Source organism: Rhipicephalus microplus, chromosome X (assembly GCF_043290135.1).
Source record: "Rhipicephalus microplus isolate Deutch F79 chromosome X, USDA_Rmic, whole genome shotgun sequence".
Taxonomy (NCBI): Eukaryota; Metazoa; Arthropoda; class Arachnida; order Ixodida; family Ixodidae; genus Rhipicephalus; species Rhipicephalus microplus.
Window position 1 is genome coordinate 263,322,627 of NC_134710.1, and position 20,850 is coordinate 263,343,476.

The 20,850-nt window shown below is 44.1% G+C and overlaps 1 protein-coding gene across 1 annotated transcript in view; it reads left to right on the forward strand.

The window, feature by feature from the left end:
- The window catches only part of LOC119162237 (lysosomal alpha-mannosidase), a 497,787-nt gene that overhangs the window by 318,802 nt on the left and 158,135 nt on the right, over nt 1–20,850 (forward strand). Inside the window, exon 3 of the mRNA XM_075879032.1 lies at nt 19,761–19,863. Within this exon, the coding sequence (XP_075735147.1) occupies nt 19,761–19,863 (103 nt within the window). The remainder of the gene's footprint in view (nt 1–19,760; nt 19,864–20,850) is intronic.

Genomic DNA, 20,850 nt, shown 5'->3' on the forward strand with positions numbered 1-20,850 from the left:
GTAAAACGCGACCGTAAATTGCTTGTTTTTTTGTATGCTGGGCAGCTGTTATTGGCACTAGTTTGTATTTTTGTAGCACGTCTTCGGCTCCGTTTCAGTGAGTGCTTGCCGACCCTTTTATTTTCTCTCGGTATGTTTAGAACGTTCGCAGAAAAGGCTAAAAAAATAAAATGGTCGCTGGCAACGTCGGAAACAGCCTTTGTTATCGTAGGAAGGCGTCTGCAACGTAACAGATTTTTCGGTATGCATATATAGGTTTATAGCGCGCGCTAAGCGTTGGTTCTTCACGATAATACTTAGGAAATGTAACGGTAGATTTGATTTGCGACATAGAACAATTTGCTCCTTAACGTTTGATGCTCCTTGTCAATTCGGTGCTCTCTCTCTCTCTTCTCTCTCTATTCTCTTTTAATCGCCTCACCCCTTCCCCCAGTGCAGGGTAGCAAACTGGACGTGCGTCTGGTTGTCCTCCCTGCCTTTCATTTCTTCCCTTCCTCCTCCTCCTCCTCTGTACTCAGTTACGCAGTGGTGTGGAATACGGGCGTATATTTCCATATTATTCGCAGACTGAGCTGGTGAGAAAGCAGAGAGTGAAGTTAGGTGGGTAGTCTGAATGAACTTTCGATTTGACAACTTATAATAAATGTGTAACGTGAAATAGCAATAAAAAAGAGAAATAAGCGAAAAAAAAATCGCAGTATATCCACAAATTGAATGATTACTTACCCTCTTCGAACCACGCATAGATGAAACATTTCAAACGTTTCTATACGTTTGCTCTGTACACGTGGTTCAAAGCAGATACCTGATCAGGGTTGGGTGGGTAGCAGTAGCCGTACATAACGCTTTCCGCGTTTTGCAACCGCGTCCAGCGTTCTACACGCCTCCTGGTCTGCTCGAGGGCGTCGACGTGCCCCTGCGGCTTTGCGAGCCCTCACAGCCTCCGGGTCCGCTTGTCTGCGCTGCCCTGAAGCTTCGCGAGCCCTCAACCCTAGGTCACCTTGCCGACGCTGCCGTTTCGCTGCAGCTTCGCGAGCCCGCAACTTTGGATCCGCTTCTCTGCGTTGCCGTGCTGCAGCCGGTCTGTGAGCCCTCACGTCTGCATGCAGTTTTGCCGCCTTGTCTTTATTGTCTTCGCTGTCGAAGAGAGAGATAGCGGTCTGGGAGAGAGAGAGCACGCGCTGCAGCGTCTGTCGCGCTGATGAAGGCGCGACCCTATAAGGAGCTTCGCCCCTAACAAAACAACACAAAAACAAGTACTGCATGAATGGGCTTACAGTTCTTGCATCTCTTATGAAACCCGGTGAGATTTCACCAGTATAAATGTGGTATGTAATGTAAGTACATTTAAAGCGCCTCCAGAAGAAGCACGAGCTCTGGTGTGGCGTCTCGTAGAAGACGACAGCGTTGATGACAGACTGTTGCGCTGTTCGCCTGTGTGACGTTTGTGTAGCCTGTGTAGCATGCGAGTATCTGAGCTTCAGTAAGCTATTCTATGCCCGTTTATTACGTCGCGTGTTTCAACGACGCCCGAAAGCAACAGTTAGGACGGGCTGCTGGGAATCGTGTTCTAAATGAAGCCATTTTATTTGCTCAATAACCACCCGAAAAACGCAGTTCACAAATATATCAATAATTGCTATTGCTACGCAACACCCGAATGAGCGTTTCTGATTCGCCCTCACGCCCCATATAAGGCGGCACACTTGGCAACAGCACCATTTTTTCGCAACGGCTAGCTGTCACTTGTAAAGCACTACGTTCCGTACGATAGGCCCTGAAATATTGTGGTCGAATTTAGAACGAAATCGCGAATATATCACCGCTACATACGAAAGTGTTTGCAAATCTTTCATTCGTTTGCACGGAATTTGTGGTTCCTCTAAAAGAGAATAAAAGGAAACTTCATGCGCTTTATTTTACTGTTGAAACCATTCCGCACAAGGGAAACCATACGTGACATGTAAAGTATATGTTGAACCGTTTTTCCTAGAGACTGATAACAGAAACATTCGCGGCTTTTCTCGCGAGCAGTAGTTCCCATGCCAACTCTTAAACAGAGAAGAAAACCCTGACAGTAGGCTGATTACGTAGCACGTCTAGTTACGTCAGCGTGTGATCCGCTACGCTCTTTTCATTTACCGAAGAAGATTAATCACCAGATTAGTTGAGGAAACTGAGCAATATATATATATATATATATATATATATATATATATATATATATATATATATATATATATATATATATATATATATATATATATATATATATATTCGGAGCCCGCATGTCGTACGTTCGCTTCCTGCTCATGGCAAGTTATTTTTTCACCCACTTTTCTGTCTTCTTATTTACATTACATTAATTCTAATAACTTACCCTATACATTTCTTGGCATTATTGTCAGTTAGATCTCATCAATATCGTGTCAAAACACGGTAAAACGAGCCTTTAGGTATACACTTCTTCCTCTTATATATATATATATATATATATATATATATATATATATATATATATATATATATATATATATATATATATATATATATATATATATATATATATATATATATATATATATATATATATATATATATATATATGTATGTATGTATGTATGTATGTATATAGTGTGCGTGTGCCTCCAAAGAACAACTCCAAAAAAGTATAAGCAGCTCGATATTTGCAGATAGACGCCGTCGCTGTGGGCAAAGGGCTTACTCATTGATGCGGCCTGTTTGCACAGTTTACAAATCAAAACAGAGGGCATGAGAAGATTCCCGCAAAAATCGCCTTCACTCTCCTCGATACTCGCATAATATCGGCGAGTTTTTTATGCCGCAGATTTATGCACCCGGTCTGAAGAGGCGGTAGAGCGTGGCAGGTGTAGGAGACTGCGGTCAAGCAGAACGTGACACTGTTGCAGCGTGGCGATGCAGATTTTTTTGCCATGCGCGTTTCTTAATATCACTTTTCTTTATTTGGTTTTCGACCACAAAGCCTGGGTCAGGAATGCTCAGCGCAAACTGCGCCTCTTTGTTCGAGAAGGTTCGCGATCATTGTAGATCATTCATTCGAAATTGCCCGCAAGGCGCGAACACTCGAGATTATTCCAGAGCTTGCACGAAGACCACTGATAAGGCTGGAAGATTCGACGACACCTGTATAAATGCCGCCACGCTTCGCCGCTAGTCAGTTGATCGACAGCCGATGCTCTGCTCGCCGCTATCACTGCCAGTGCCTTGCTGTAATCTGACTTTGCTATTACGTGGCGACAGGTTCGGTCCACTATACAGTTTAACCTGAACATCCAGTCTGCTCTCTTCGTCCGCGTCACGACCCCGTGTCAACAAACACAGCAGTATAAACTGGGCCGCAGCTGGTGCAGCAATAAACATGGCGCCGCGTGATCTGCCGCGCTGTCATGACGTTGACTCAAAGAGAAAGGGGCAAATGAATGGCATAAATCTCGCCGACCCAGCGGGCAGAGCATCATTGAATGCTTATATTGCTCCACCGATAGCAAGAGTCGATGTCACAAAGGAGGCAAGTTTTTCGGCAAGGTCAGCGCTTTTGGCGCTCAGAGGACGCCTCGGACTTCACGTGCTCCCAGCGCGAAAGAGACGAAGCTGTTTGCCATATATGGAACTTTTTCCCTTTTGTTTTCTTTCGTGGCTTTTGTACGTACATACAATATACAGTGTTTTATGCAATGGTTGTTCGCAAATCTTATATATAATGGGACAGGCTGCTCCTCATCACGACGAAGCTAAGAAAGTAAGCCACAATGCTTACATCATTGTGTAAACACCTTTGATACCCACAGCAAAGCTATTTGCCATGCTACCTGCAGTTTTTTCGTTTTGTTGTTGTTGTATTTGTTACTATGACAATACAAAATTCTCGATAGCATATACCACATGTATTTTCCGCGGGTGGTCCAGAACTCCTCCGCCTGCATCTGAATATCGTTACATTCGTATAGTCGCTACGCAAGCTGGCTAAAATGCAGAAAGAACGAGAACATGCAAGATACAGGAAGCGGGTAACGATGGTTCTTAATCAGTACCCTGATGGGTGGGGGGGAGTGAGGCATTAAGCGTTTGCACGCATACAAATTGTTGTAATCAAAATTGATCATGTCACGATGCTGGGATCCAGTTCTCTAACATCCCTGTCTTTCTCCTTCTTTTTACAGTGAAAGCTGTTATGAAATCACAACAAGGATCACGCGCAGTAGCCCGCCGCCGCCGCCGCCAGCGTCCGAAACAACCTCGCGTGAAAATAGAAAAAAAGAAATGTCATGCCTGCGTGGAAAGTGCAGCACAGTCACAGTGAAAGCTAGAAGAGCGGCCTTTCAGAGCCTTTTCGAAGCACTGATTGGAGGTAGGCATTCGCCATGCTATTTTTGTCATTCTTCTGAGAAGCGTGGTATCCGCTAAACACTTTCGCAGAATTTTTTGCCAATTGTTCATGCAGTGGCTGACGACGATGAACAAATATTGCGTAAGTGGGTATGCGCCACAGTTAATAGGGGAACAAGAACAAGCTTTTGTGATGGGTTGGAGCATTGGACGGCCCACTCGTTATACTCTATTCGCATTGTGCGACGACTGGTTGTTCTTTCGCTGTTTGAAAACGCTTTATAAGTCGTATTAACGTGATTGCTTTCCCGACTTCAAGGCTGCTTAAGGCAAGTTTGACAGCTTGTCAGCAGCACCGGTGTAGCTGAGTGGTAGAATACTGGGCTGGCACATATTGGACCGGGGTTCGAGCCCTACTGTGTCATTAGTGCTAGGTCAAGCCTGCCAAGCACCGGCGTCACTCAGTGGTGAAATACTGGGCTGCACCCAGCGGACCCGGGTTCGAGACGACCTGTTTCAATGGTGCTAGGTTTTTTTCTCATTTTGCGTGATGTGGTAACGGACACCGGCGGCGGCGGACAACTACGCCTGACCCGAGTTGTGATCTCATAACAGTTTTCGCTGTAAAAAAACATAGCACCAAAGACCCAGTGGGGTTCGAAACCCGGGTCTTCTGGGTGTAAGCCCAGTATTCTACCACTGAGCTTCGCTGGTGCTTGTGACTTGTTGGCAAACTTGCTTAAGACAGGCTTGATGTCGTGAAAGCAATCGCGGTAATACGACTTATAGAGCGTTTTAAAACAACGAAAGAACAACCAGTCGTCGCACTATGCGAATAGCGTAAAGAGTGGGTCTTGCAATGCTCCAACCCATTGCGAAAGCTTGTTTTTATCCAGATATTAACTATGGCGCATACCACCTCCAGGCATAATTCCTCATCGTTGTCAATTACTGCATGAACAATTGGCACAAAATTCCTCACACTATATATAGTTTAGCCAATACCACGCTTCTCACAAGAATGACGAACAATAGCCTAGCGAATGCCGCCCTACTACCCAAAAAATTACTATTAATGCCCTAGTGCGTATCAAGCAAGCGTGCTTGCAGCAGTTACCCAATGAGTGTTTCGAAAATGCTCTGAAAGGCCGCCCTTCTAGCTTTTGCTGTGACTGTGCTGCGCCTTCCGCGCAGGCATAGCTGGCGCTTTTTCTTTTACTCTTTATCTTCTCTCACGAATATATTTCAGCGTGACATGCTTTATTCCGATAGCAGTTCTAGGACGTTTCATAGGAATTTATTCTGTCGCCGTGAGACCCCGCGCGTGTTAAGTTCGAGTGAAAGCCAACGCTCGCGGCTCAATCTCAGAGGAAAGGCGCCGGCCGTCTTCGGACGAGGAGACACAAGTTGGAGTACTTGAAGGTTTTCTCGGAGCCCTGAAGCACAGCACTCGCCAATGTTTGCGTGCATAATATCTGTCAAGGATAAGAAGATTGGCCAAGTGCATCCCGATGCTTCCATTCATTCATACGTCTTAGTTTTGTGTTTAAACTTTGCATTCGACACTGCAGCTCAACAGTTAATCAAACTTCTGACGACAGTTGTTTATTATAGGCAAATACGACGATGCCGACAGCGATGACAACAAAGTAAAGCGTTACGAATGAAACTAAATTCATGCCTTCACTTCCTTTACACTTCAGCACGCTGCTCATATTGCAACATTGGTGAGCGCATGTAAGAAATGGACGGCGCTCATCCTGCCATATAACGCAGTTAATATTTGCTTATGCAACTTTTGACTGCATTGGGCAATATTCCACCTGGTTAACATCAGTAGACTGCCGCACTTGCTTGTTGAGCTGCAGTGGTTTACTCACCCTGGTATCTCAGCTAATATTTTCGGCTGCGAAGAGTCGTGTTATTTGCACATAAATTCGCGAAGCAACGCCAATTCATTTAGGTGGAGGCTTTTTTCTAAAAAAATTGATGGCAGAAAGTATCATGACAGGGAAAAAGAGACGATGACTAATTAAATGAAGTTTGTTCATTCCTTGAGATCTCAGACATTTTTTTTATTTTTTAGCGCATTAAAGAAACATACCACATGCAGAATTTTGTTAGCTCATCATGCAAATGTATTAGTTTTCTAGCTCAGTGCATAGAAGACGTTTCACTTGCCTGTTTTATCAGGCTCTCTATGAACGCGACGTATGCGTTGGTCGCACCACTCACTCACTCACTCACTCACTCACTCACTCACTCACTCACTCACTCACTCAATCACACGCCAAGCCGAATGTGCCCACAGAATGCCGTTGTCCGCTCGATGAACTCCAAAAAGAGATTCTGCGTGTTAGGTTTTTTTTTCGGTGGTTCTTCATGAATGAACTGAGATGCATGACGCAGTAGGGATATGAATAGCGCAGAAAAGCCATCGACAGCTACCGCTGTATGACAAATCAGAACAGTTGGCATGTTCTTGTTGGTCCCTTTGTCTCCGAGAGTCATTGTGCTCGTCCTTGTAGTCCGGACTCCGCAGACAATCTTCCGCTCCTGTCGTGCTGCTACAGTGTCGATGACTATTCCGAATCTCCATTCAAATGCTGAGCCATTTCTCTCTGTGCATCGAAGAAAATAAAAAAAGTCGAATAGCCCAATCATCGTGTGCTCGTGCCTTTCATCTTGACGTAGACTCTTAGGCGATTCTTCATGCAGCAATGTCTAAAACTTCACGTGGTGCTGTATTGCGTGACAGCGTGGTTATTATATGGGTAACTCTTTTCGTTGTCTTTAGTTGAACTTTCTTAACTTACTGTTTGGTATTTGCTGCTGTCGTCATTCTCACTACCAGTTGTTGGTGACCACCTCTGACCTTTTATTATTTAGGTGTTTGACAAAAATTAAGTTCTGGTTACCATTACCACAGCTTTTCGGACTTTTGAGCACACTTGGTTCTACTATGGGATTATGTAAATGAAAAGGAAGAGAAAAGTGCCGCCCGTAACTGTCTATCGTTACGATGACACCTCAACAGGCCGGCACGGGGGTGAGGCAGTGGGAATAAAAGAGAAAGGTAAGAAGAATAAAAAACTAAAGTAGGGGAAGGAGAAAAAAATCGCATTCGATCCGCCTCACGTACGCGCGTAAGAAAATACGCACGAAACACGCAGCTGACCGAGAAGACCACAGAGAAAGCCGGGGGCACAGTGATGCGCACAGTTTAACGAGCTCGTCAATTTGAGCACACTAGCGTTCCTGCGTTTTATCTCCTTAGAATGCGGTAGCCATCACCGGAATAAAATGGAATCAAACTCACGACCTGCGGTGGCGTTACCTAAACGTGGTGCGTAAGGCGCGAGCGATGGTAATTCGTGGCTAGTTCAGGGCGTCGAGCAGCACGCGGTTAGAACGCGGCTGACGTCTGCCGTTGAAATGACGGGCAATTACGTGAATAAATTCTCCCGACGTTATAACAAATCGCCTAACGCAACTTCCATGGTGGGCACCATCTGTGACCCTCTTGCGCTTGAAGCCTGCTGCAAAATAAGCTCTGCTCTTCTTTTTTTTGTTTTAGCTCAGTACAGTGTACACGCTAGACTTTTCTGAGCATTTCTTGCTTTCTTCTCATTAAAACAAAGTGTACATTTCAGCGCGCGTCTTAGAAACGCAAAGCAGTGGTTATATCAGCAATGAAAAAAAAGAAAACTTATAGAGAGGAGAAAGGGAATGGTGTTGGTTTTTTTTTACAGGATCAAAGGGAGTTTTAATGATTTTATTTGTTGTGATTTGATTGATATTTATCTGCCTGCCAATTCAGATTTATGCCGGTGGGCCTACCTCGGCGTTTCCGAAATCCCCAGCTACGCTATCAGATCGCCATCCTCTGTTCAATATTGAAGTTCGATCTATTGCAAAGTTTGATATCTCTCAAGCCCATCATGCTCTGTATCTTGTTTGCCCCTTCTTTTTCATTGGTGTAATAAGTACAGTCGTCGGCAAGCTCAACACGAACGCTTCGCAGCGTGCACTGTTTTGACTGATGGCAGCCGCGAAGCGCTGGGCCCTGTAGCCGAGATAATATCTCTTCAAGCTTGGATGTAGTATGTCGGCATGCATGGGTAACATCTCGAGAACAGAACCCAAAGCTGCGCGGCGCTGGCGTAAATCTACCTGTTTCAGGACACGCTGTGGAGCGTTCGAGTCAACCTTGCTAATGACTGTACTAGTGAGTGTTCTTTGTTTCACTTACCCGCTATGTTTAGTTCTTGTGGGTCAGAATTGTGGTGATAAACTCACTTATGTTTCCGTATTATTTCACCTAAATATCCGTTAACGAAAACGTATTTGCCAATAAGATATGTCAATAAGATATTCATATCTAAGAGATGTAATAAGATGTTCATATCATACACAAAATGCCAATAAGATATTCATACCGGCATCCACTCAAACGCTCAAAACACATGTCAAATGCTGTTTTTTTTTTCATGTCATGAACGTTCGTGTGACGCATATGACAGTTACCTCGTAATAACTGAAATTTAGCCCCATAAGGTGAAGATAAAAATTCGCAGATCCCACGTACAGTGGGAATGAATAATATGCGAAGCACGAATGAGAAAGGCTGATATGTTACTTTAAAATCAGCGCAACGTTACGGGTTGGAGATAATGATGCCGTACATGACTTTCATGTCATGATTATTATGTTTGGACGTGTCATTTACTTTCGTCATCTATTCACGTCACCTGATATCAAATTCGGTAAATGTGGAGCGAGCAACATGGTCCTTAGTGCGCTATTAGCGTAATCATGCTGTACATGATACGCATATTATCATTATCATGTTTGCACCAGTCATATACTTTCGTCATCCATTGACGTCACGTAACACCAAATTTGGCATATGTGGGGCTAGCAAAACGGCCGCGAGTGCATCATAAAGGGCCTAATATACTCCTATGTAGCGTTGACGCGCGCACACGCTGGGCACAGTGACACTACGTTAGCAATACGCGAGCGCTTTATATATAGTCTTACGCCAGGCGCGACCGGCGTCTGTCGGCGCGGCCCGACGGCAACCAGCGCGAAATGCGACATGCAGTGTTGTCTGGGTACGCATCGGCGCGAAATGCGACATGGTGCATTTCGCGTTGATGCGTTACCCAGACAACACTGCGTCTCCCTCTTTTCGTCACAGAGGGACGCTGGACGCCCTGCAACGCGCATGCGTCAATGCAACGCAGCGCGGCGCGCCCCTGCGAGTATATGGCAGGACTGGTGCCTGGCGTGGCAACGCCGGCGTGACCCGAGTAAATCAACGCCGGTGAGCACGCTCACCGCGTCAGGTCTAAATGTATTGCCGCCTTGACTGTGACATGTAGTCATGTTCTCACATGTCACGCATCTCATGATTATCATGTTTGCACCAGATACATACCTTCGTCATCTATTGACGTCACGTAATACCAAATTCGGCTGATGTAAAGCTATCGAAACGGCTGCGAGCGCATCATGAGCGTATAGCATGTAGTCATGTTGTTACATGACATGCATCTCATGTTTATCATACCAGTATCATACCTTCGTCATTCATTCACGTCCCGTAATACCAAATTTGCTATAAGTGAAGCTAGCGAAACAGCCGCCAGCGCGTCATGAGCGCGGCATGTAGTCATGTTGTTACATGACACGCATTTGATGATTATCATGTTTGCACTAGTCACATACCTTTGCCATCCATTCACGTACCGTAATACCGAGTTTGGTATATGTTACGCTAGCGAAACGCCCGCGAGCTCATCATGAGCTTGGCATGTAGTCATGTTGTTACATGACACGCATGTCATGATTTTCATGTTAGGGTCTGTCGCTTCTGTTCACCATGCAATCATGTCATACCGTATCAGTTTTGCAACATGCCATGCGAACGAAACCACTGCAAGAGCTACAAGACCATGAAATGTAAATCATGACATTCATGACATCCATGTCGTGATTTTCATGTTATGACTAGTCGAATATATCCTTCATACAGTCATGTTAAGCCTTACCAAGTTTGGTATCGATACCATTATCGAAACTGCCGGGAGAGCTAAATGTCGTAGGAGGACAGACAGACAGACAGACAGACAGACAGACAGACAGACAGACAGACAGATAGATAGATAGATAGATAGATAGATAGATAGATAGATAGATAGATAGATAGATAGATAGATAGGTAGGTAGGTAGGTAGGTAGGTAGGTAGGTAGGTAGGTAGGTAGGTAGGTAGGTAGGTAGGTAGGTAGACAGACAGACAGACAGACAGACAGACAGACAGACAGACAGACAGACAGACAGACAGACAGACAGATAGATAGATAGACAGATAGATAGATAGACAGATAGACAGATAGATAGATAGATAGATAGATATATAGATAGATAGATAGATAGATAGATAGATAGATAGATAGATAGATAGATAGATAGATAGATAGATAGATAGATAGATAGAATGAAGAGTGGTCTGGTACTAGCCTCAACTTATGGTCGACAGTTTTTTTTCTGGTGCACAGCCTTGTATCAGAATTCTGATTGCAACAAATGCAAAGGCCCGTCTTCTTTACGTATGGTAATTCTGTTCATATTAAATTTATTTGTTGATTTGTTCTTGTAGCTTTTTGGGGGGGGGGGGTGTGGAGGAATGGTGGTCCTTTTTTTGCGAGATTCGGTCTCTTGCAGTATCCCCGTCGAATCACAATTGGTTGGCGACAGTGCTGATATAGGCTCCATTCCTCACCGACTCGGCTAGATCGAGGAACATTGTATTTGTTTTTTTTATGTTGATGTTCGTTCAAATTTATCATCTGATCCTTTGAAAATTCAATGGTGACTGTGCTGGTTCTCAGTCTCGGCCTTAGAGTTCACTCATTTGCCCCACCACGGTGGTCTGGTGGCTTAGGTACTCGGCTGCTGACCCACAAGTCGCGGGATCGAGTCCCGGCGGCGGCAGCTGCATTTTCGTTGGAGGCGAAAATGCCGTAGGCCCGTGTGCTCAGATTTGGGTGCACGTAAAGAACACCAGGTGGTCGAAATTTTTGAAGTCCACCACTGCAGCGTCTCTAATAATCATATTGTGGTTTTGGGACGTTAAACCCCACATATCAATCAAATCAGCGTTCGCTCATTGAAGCGAACAACCGCAAAAGTCGCGTATCGTCAATTCAGTAGTGCAGTGTGTTCTGAGTGGCTGATCCAAACTACCGTGCCTATGACGTCATTTGAAGAAAAAATTATACATGGGTGACTGTATTCACGTTGGTGTATTCTCTTTCGTTAAGAAGAAAAAGAAGAAAAAGTTGGAAGGTTATTCAGACGGCGTATGTTTTAGATTGCTCATTTGAAGAACTTGTATCATTCGAACGAAATTACTTTTCCTAAAGCTTTTCCGAGACCTTTCTAAATTGCCGAAAGGGCCACACACAGTCCCACGAATTATGTTTTTTTTTCTTTTGTCTTTCCGTAAGCAGATGTCGGCTCGCTATACTACCGAATGGGAAAGTGTAACGGCAGGTGTAAGAAGCGCGCTTATATGCAGACGAGGGACGTTGAACATTTTTGGCTGCTTTGATTTCACCCGTCAAAATTAGGTGATGATGTTAGAATATCGCATTGGACAATGCAGATGTCAACGTGCGATATATTGTCGTGTTTGCCTCACCGAAGTCGCAAAGCAAATAGTGCCGTTTGGTATTACACATGAGACAGTTTATACAAATCCCGATATACAACGTGGCGCACAAATGTGTGCGTATAATGGGTTACCACATGCCATGACCAAGCTAATTAAGACATGTCATATTAAGGCCGAGCTATTTAAACCATATCCTACTAGAACATGGTAACTACGCCGTGCAAAGCTAGGACCGGTCTAATCAAGGCAATGGTAACTAAAACGACTCTAATTAGAAGTTCGCTAGTTCAGATCAATTTCGTTAGGTTTTTGTTTGCGGAAATTGGGGTAATCATAAATATGCCAATGAACTACATACTAACTGAGGTAATGATGCTTGAACCTGAAATGATTAATGTCATGTTCATTATGACATTACCAGTTCAAGCATAACTATTCAATGTCAGGTTAGCAAAGGGTACGCAGTTATATTGATTTCGAACTGACGCTGTTTTTACTCCAACAAAGATCGAGCGCACTGAGACTGAGCTCCTCTGATGGCACTGGCCTTGCACCGTTTGTGATAACTGACCGAGTTATTTTATATTCAAAGATGCTACTGCTTAGCCTCCACCTCATGAAACACTTGACAATCACGCAGGCAATGTGATAGTCACTGCTTGAATCCGGGCCTTCTCAAAATCAACGAGCTTCTTCCCAAGTTCGCTCTTCAATCAATTTGATTGACAGACGTCAGCAGCGCAAATGGGTCCGCCCTGCGCGTTTGCTTCTGCTTAGCAGCAATGCTCACGCCACGATTCATCTCTGAGCTCAATCGCACAGACAATGCACACACGTACGAAGAACTGAAGCTGGTATCGTCAGAAGGCTATACGATGTCTGGCAATAACTTCCACCACGCTCACGATGTATTACTCGCAGCATGGCTCACAGCAAGAAGCGTGAGCCCCTGGTGCCATTTGCGGTAACAAATATTACTATTTGCTTGTTTGTGGATACATTGTTCTTACCGATTGTATATTGCCGAGAACATTTGATGTGTGTAATGTAAGTAGCAGCCACTTGTCCATTCATTTGTCTGTAATATTCGACAGAAGCAAAATGAGCTGCTCAAGAGTGCTGCGTGAGCGCGCTTGTTGTCTTTTAGAGTGTAGGGGAACTAAAGAACTTGCCCAAAAAAGGACGAACGCCCAGGAGGCTCCAGCACGCCGAGGAGCGACGTTCACTTGCAGGAGAGGTAATGCGACACCTACGCAGGCATTCCTGCGTGCACGATTGATGTGTTCTCTGATGCGGCGGCTGCATTTTCTATGAAGGCGGAAATGCTGTAGGCGCGTGCACTCAGATTTGAGTGCACGTTAAAGAACCCCAGGTGGTCGAAATTTCCGGTGCCCTCTACTACGGCGTCTCTCATGATTATATGGTGGTTTTGGGGCTTGAAACTTCACATATTCGGCCTGTTCTCTGAGTATCGGTGACGACTCGTTCGCACGCGGTGTTTAATAATAAACGGCCTCGAACGCCGCTCGAACGTTGTGACACCACGCGCGTTTTTGCAACAGTTTTACGCATCGCTGCTTTTTCGCTCTCCGCACTGTCTTCCTGTCGTGACCGATTGAGGCGAGCTGAGAGAAAACACTCTTGTTTTGCTTTTAAATTTTTGCCCGTCTATCGAAAGCGAATGCCAAGAGAAATTCAGATAAAAAGTCAATTTTGGCATGCTGAGGCAGTAATTGAGGGCATCCGTGCGTACGCTCTTAAGCTCCGTTTTGCACGTGCGGACGAGAAGGCTTCCCATTCACCAAGTACGAAGTGTCGTTTGCAATTACGGCAGCCGTCTCCCACCCGAAACACACGCAGCAGGCCTTGCTCACGTCTCTATCGAACTCTCGCTTTCATTTTTCTTTTCTGGCTCTGCATATGTGGCGCGGTCGTGTCTCATTTAACCTAATAGCCATCAAAGTGACGTGTCCCCTACTGATTTTTTTTTTTAAATTTCGCTGTCTTCATGCTTCACCATCTCCACATCAACCTCCGCGGAAGGCGATCGAAGCGGTTCCTTTCAATTACGCCCGTTCCGGATCAGAAAGACGAGATTTTTTTTTGTCTATATATCGTCGCTCGCGGTGTCTCCGAACGCGCCTTTTCGGGTTATGAAATATCTTCGCGATGAATGTTTTCGCCAAAAATAAAAAAAGTCTGCTTGCCTTCTCACCACGCACACAGAACAGGACAGATGAGCGCCTGCTTTATCTTCATTTGACGTCTGCAGCAACGAATGGGATTTTATTTTTGCACTGTAGCCGTGCTTTGCAGGGGCACGCCGAGTAGTATACCTTTGCTTTTGCCGTCTACCCACCCAGAACTCAAAACCATACAGATTTTTTGGCTGGATCGATTGTGTAATTTACCTTGTAAAAGGCAGTGTTTTTCGACACATCTCGCCTACTATAACGCGTAATGAACACTTATTGGCGTAGTACACGAATCATAGAGTGTGCAAGTTTCTACAGGCGCCTGGGTCAGGGCGCGAATAGATGAATTTTTGTTCGTGCAACGGGAAAATTACTATGCGGATGTTACATCAATAGGGGTATATGCGCCAAAACAGAAACAGAAATTGGAGGAAGTACTTTAGGTGCATCGGCACGAATACATCATTTATATGTGGCTTGAAAAAGCGTTATACGCAGTGTACAACACAGTGTATACACAAATAAAGAACGAGAGAAGCTGTGACCATCATTTGTAGTCGATTCAAATTAAATCGATATCAGTTGTGTTTACATCTTGTAAGTGTGGCTATCTTTCGCGATGCAGCTGCAATAAAAATGACACTTTGATAAGAAGAAAATACAATGGTCTTTGCAGTGCCGACTCTTTGGGCCGAGGCTGAAATTTCGTCGTGGCTGCAAACAGCGTCGCAAACGTTTTTTTTTTATTCGCCTTAGACACACATTAGCGGGTTGTAATTTACCAATAGTGTTGCCGCATAGCCTTCACCTATTTTTGACGATGTCTGTTTGGCTGACTCAGTATACGTCTGCATCGTGTCGTTAATATAAATAAATAAATAAATAAATATATATATATATATATATATATATATATATATATATATATATATATATATATATATATATATATATATATATATATATATATATATATATATATATATATATATATATATATATATATATATTCACAGTGTATTGGTAAAACCTTTCTTTTACCCGCTCGTTTGGTAAGGCAAGTATGCACAGAAAGTAACGTTACAGAAATGGACTAGCTTCTGCTGCACTTGAAGTTGTGTCGCATCTTTATGCTGTTTATATAGTGTTATTTTCTGCGGCGGCCGTCACTTTCTCGCAAAGGTATACACAGAAAGAGGTGTCGTACGATCTCTTAATGCTACGTTCGTACTGTTTTTATGAGCGAGGTATTGTTTGCCTTCTGTCATTTTTCTTATCAACAACGAAATTTCCGGGAAAGCTTTGTCATGCATGCCTGCTATGCACTTGACACCCGGAACAGGAAGCTCTCAAAGATCGCCTAGAGCAGTGCCTCGCAGTCTGAGCAGAGTCAGCTGCTGGTGATTGATCCGTTAACACGGTGCCCGATGTGTTCGTGCTTCTTTCTTTGATTCTTTCTTAGCCGTGTGCATGCCAGGCGCTATGAGTTGTTACGGCTGGGCAGGATTCCGTAGCCAATCCACGGGTAGCGTGGCGTCGTGCTGAGAGGGGGAGTCGTCTACCGCAGGCCCAGGGACGTCATGATGAGAAAGCCGAGGCAGAGACCGGCGTGAGGAAAATGAATTCCTCCGAACGATTCCCGCCGAGCAACCACTTGGTCGCTCGCTGTATAACCCTCGTTCCCTTACCGTGGGAACGCCCTTAAAATACAACATCCCAATCACACTTCGAGTGTCCATCTCAAGGGAAAGACTTGCCATGCCCAAGTCAAAGAGTCGAAGTTGGCGTCCACTTCACCCCCACTCATCTTGACGGACCCGTTTTGCCGGATGAAAGGGTGATGCACCTCGTAGCCTGGCAGGAACTGGACCTGTCAACGCACATTGACGAACGGTTGGTCACCCGACTGCAGGCTACTCATCGGAAACGCGTGTGTCCCGCACGGACTTGGCGCAATGCATATGCTGTCCGTCAACATTTCATGACGTGCGGAATACTCGCACAATAGATGTGCTGGAAGAAGAGCAGACAAGGTTGACCCGCCGCATATGCAGACTAGACAGGAGCAAATTTCTTCGGTAAGGTGCTATATATATATATATATATATATATATATATATATATATATATTTATATATATATATATATATATATATATATATAAACCTGAGCACCAACAAACTACTGCATCTTTAATCCTGATGAAGGCCAGACTCTAGGCCGAAACGTCGAAATAAACCACGTTGTGGCCGCTCACGGAGGATCTACTGGACTATATATATATATATATATATATATATATATATATATATATATATATATATATATATATATATATTTACGGCACATAATCGCAACGGCTTCATCCAAAGCCAGCCGAGAAGAGAAGTCCATATAAATAAAAGCCATCGGGGGAAATAGCAGCGTAAGGTATGGTTTTACTATCGTTTTCATTCGTTTAAGCACCGGGCCACCAGCTGACGCGTGAGTAAAGATACGCAGGAAGCGAAAGTGTCTCCGTCATCTTCGTAGCGGTAGAACTGAAGGAGCTCAGGGTCCCCAGGCGATGGGGGGTCCCTCATTCGAAGCTCGAGGCAACGTGGCCGACGGAAGCACCGATACATCGTTGTCGCCCCCGTGGTCGAATCGCACCACCCCACCGGATAGTTCCGCTTGGTCCTGTTTGTTTCACGCAGAAAGACTGAAGCGGAGAAAAACGAATCACCTCGAATGCTGCGTAGGGTGGGCGATATAGATCAGCTTGGTTTCCGTCTCCGGTCTGCGCGTGAAAAAGAGCAAAAAGGGAACGGTAAGTTAAGGAAAGAAAATGAAGGATGGGACAAGAGAGAGAAAATAAGCAATGCATTTTATGGGTTATACACAAGTGCGGGCATTCCTACATAAACTGTGGTTGCCGCACGGCTCACTCACTTTCGGAAACTCTAGGCGTCACTTACCTACTGCGACTGCGCAGTATGAAACGCATCTGTTTTTTTCTTTCTTACATGCAGGAAGACGGTTCGTAATCTGCCTTTCATCCTAGTGCCGGTACATTGTAGCTATTTCCCCCCATAGTCCTCTCATTGGAAGAACGCTTAACAGAATGTGGTGGTGGTTTATCGATGGGACGACATTTTTACGAAGCTATTATGCCGTAAGAAATGTCTTACGTTTGAGATGGCACTGCTGGCTGTCTTGGTTAAATTATGATCTTATATGCAATTCTTGTGAGGCATCCTTTTTTTCGTGTATGCGCTTTATTTTCTTTAGTGGTCTTTTTTTCTCGTTTGACAACCACCGTTTGTAGGTTTTTGTATGAAATATAGGATATTGAGGTGTGTCGAGGTATATAATAGTGCAAACAGCTGTCTTGCGCTGTAATATGTTCAACTGAACGCGTCTGTGTGATATCCTTTTTATTTGCTCTCTATCTATTTTTGTGTCTTCAAATGCCAGCATCACTCGCAGGTGTGAAATTCTCTTTCACACTCCTAACTGAAACTCATAACTGAAAATATTTCCAGCTAAGCATATACGAATACCTCTATAATCAATTTCCTGGGGAGCCCAGATGTTGGTATAAGACGAAAGCGTCAAGACGTTCATTCGCGAAAATAAAATTGACGGTTCTTTCGAACATGCAGGAAGTGTAGATACAAATTAAACAAAATCGCTTGAATCATTACAAAAAATAGTATAGCTACTACGTAGACGTAACCACAATGGCACAAAAATGCTCACTTTAATATCCTGTTGCCAATTTCACCCTGCACATCTTCATCGGCTGGTCTATTTTGGCACACACATGCCAAGAAGCGGTAAAATTTTGTTGCCTTAACATGTAGTTGAAGTGGCAGTTTGTTGTTTGAAGCGGCACAGTCGCACTGCACGCGGCCAAAAACTAAAAGAAAAGTCATTTTCCTCACTGGGTCTCGAGACAGGGCGTGACAGCTGCAGAAATTACACACAGCAGTTGTACAACGCTTAAGCGTGCATGTATGTATCAGACTGGCATTACGAGAGACACCTAAATGGAAGTACGAAAAGGCTAAAGAGGTTAACTAGTGCAACAGTTTAGTCTCCTACCCTAATTGCACGGTAATTTCACATACATACATACATACATACATACATACATACATACATACATACATACATACATACATACATACATACATACATACATACATACATACATACATACATACATACATACATACATACATACATACATACATACATACATACATACATACATACATACATACATACATACATACATACATACAACACTGAAATCAAGAATGCTGTCGCCAAAGAAATCGCCTAGTCGCATGAATAAATGGATGCGAGACAAGGAGGTGAGAGACCCAACCTCAGTGAAGCATCTTTATCGCTTGCGAAGTTGCCTAGCACAAAGGACGAAGACGAATGACACAAGTACAGCAGGACTGGGGCTAAAAGTTTTTCGCTATTCGTCACGGCTGAAGGCACTCAACGAAGAAAGGTTGTCAACATGGATGCCTGTCACCGCGTGTATTTCATGTCCTTTGCAAGACAGCGTGTGTCTCTTCACATATACCGCATTGCGAGACGAACCCGTTTCGTGGAAGCGCAGATCCAAACCCAAATCACTGCCCACTTAACACCACTCGAGTGAGTTAGGACTCAACACATGACAACCAAGAAGACGGCGCAAAAAGCCTTTGATTCCTGGAACTATCGCGTTTTTATTGACAACTCTAATCGTGTAGTATATTTATTTTTAAATTTATTTATAACTCTGTGCTGCACGTTTTCAGTCTTCCCAAAACGACATCGGACATGCTGGGCACGAAGTCTTGCGGATGCCTTCACTTTTTTTTGCTTTGTTGCTTTCTAAGCAAATAGTGCTAATAATAATATCTGGGGTTTCGCATGCCACCAACATGGTATGATTTTGGGGCACGCCATAGTGGAGGGCTTCGGAAATTTTTTGACCATCTGGTGCTCATTAACATACACTGGCATTAAATGGGCCTCTGGCATTTCGACACGATCTAAATACGCACTCCGCAGCCGGGTACCAACCCCGTGACCTTCGGGTCAGCAGCCCAGCACCATAAACCTTCGCGAGTGGACGTCAATACTTTCTTTATCGGTATATACATCAAATGCACTGCGGATAATTGCCTTGCCCGGCAAATCCAATGTTGCGTTGCTATATACACCTACACGCCAACTCACATTGTCGAAGGACCGCCAGTTGCATCTTTCTGTCGCCGCGATGCTTTCGGAGACGAAAACAGCAAGCTTCAGTCGACTGTATGCGCAACATGCACTATTCTGGCACAATGTTAACTTAGGCTCATTTCATAGCCTGTTGAAATTTTCGGACTTATGCAATGAACTGCCTGATCATTCATGTCTATAAATGATGCCTGTTCAGCATTTTTGTCTTATTTCCTGTTACAGTGAGTGCGTTTCGCAAACCGCCTTTTCTCTTAGTGTATTTCTTTTTTCACCGCTTCTGCAGGCCTGCCACGAGACCAAGCCGGGCTTCCTGAACGTGCACATTGTAAGCCACACCCACAACGACGTTGGATGGGTCCACACTGTGAACTTTTACTACAGGAACTGTAAGTTCAACCCTGCGTTGACACCACTGCGCTGATCTTGCTCCACAGTGCGATACGCATTGAAAACGGGCCTAAATTGACCAAACGCCCGAATGTTCGTTGCAGCAAACTTTTGAAATTCCGAAAATTTCCCTTGTGACATCGCGTTGCTCCTTCGCATTACAAACAGAACTCTTCTTCACGATATTTCAATCCCAGGGGCGTTCTTGTCGGTAATTTTCATTGCTGTGGCTATTCCTGTACTGAATATGATAAATAGAATGAAATAGTTTGTCATCTTTACATGAGGAGAAGCGCTACATTTTCGAGCAAGGGTAAACGAGCGGTGGCAAGGTTCCCGCTCAAAGGATCGTTTCAGCCCTACACAAAAACTGATTTCATTGATCCTTCCATTTGTGATGGCAACAAATTGTTCACCTTCTTGTTCACATCTAAGCACGTCTAGTTATCTCGCACTTATGTGTACATTTAATATCGTTGCGCCTTCCATCGTTAGCTGAAGTTGGTAGGCATGCCTTGCCTTAATGACTTGCGTATAAGTTAAATGGCAGGTGTATGGCGGCGAGAGTCTCTATTAGGAGCCCTATTCACATGGTAATCTGCAACCTGTCTTACACGCTACGTTACTCCAATGGTTCTCAGATAATTAAAAAATGGGGAGATATACCAATTGGTAATATTGAGAAATCAAGGCATGTAGTGTCAAATAAAACTTACTTGTGTCCTGGAAGTAATATTCCTTAAAGCCTGTCTTATATGGTTATTTTTGGGACGTTAAACCACACATATCAATCAATCAATCAGAACCTGCCAGTTTTTGATAATGAATTTTCTTTAAGGAGGCCGTCAGCTTGACGTTAGAGTTGCAAAGCTGTCGTAGGATTCCTTGTAGAATACTGGACTGGAATCGCGTTTTAATGCCTGTTCTGGTCACGTAAAGGGATGTGTTCTTTTGCTTTTGTTTTTTAGTTCTGTCTCTTAGGTCCC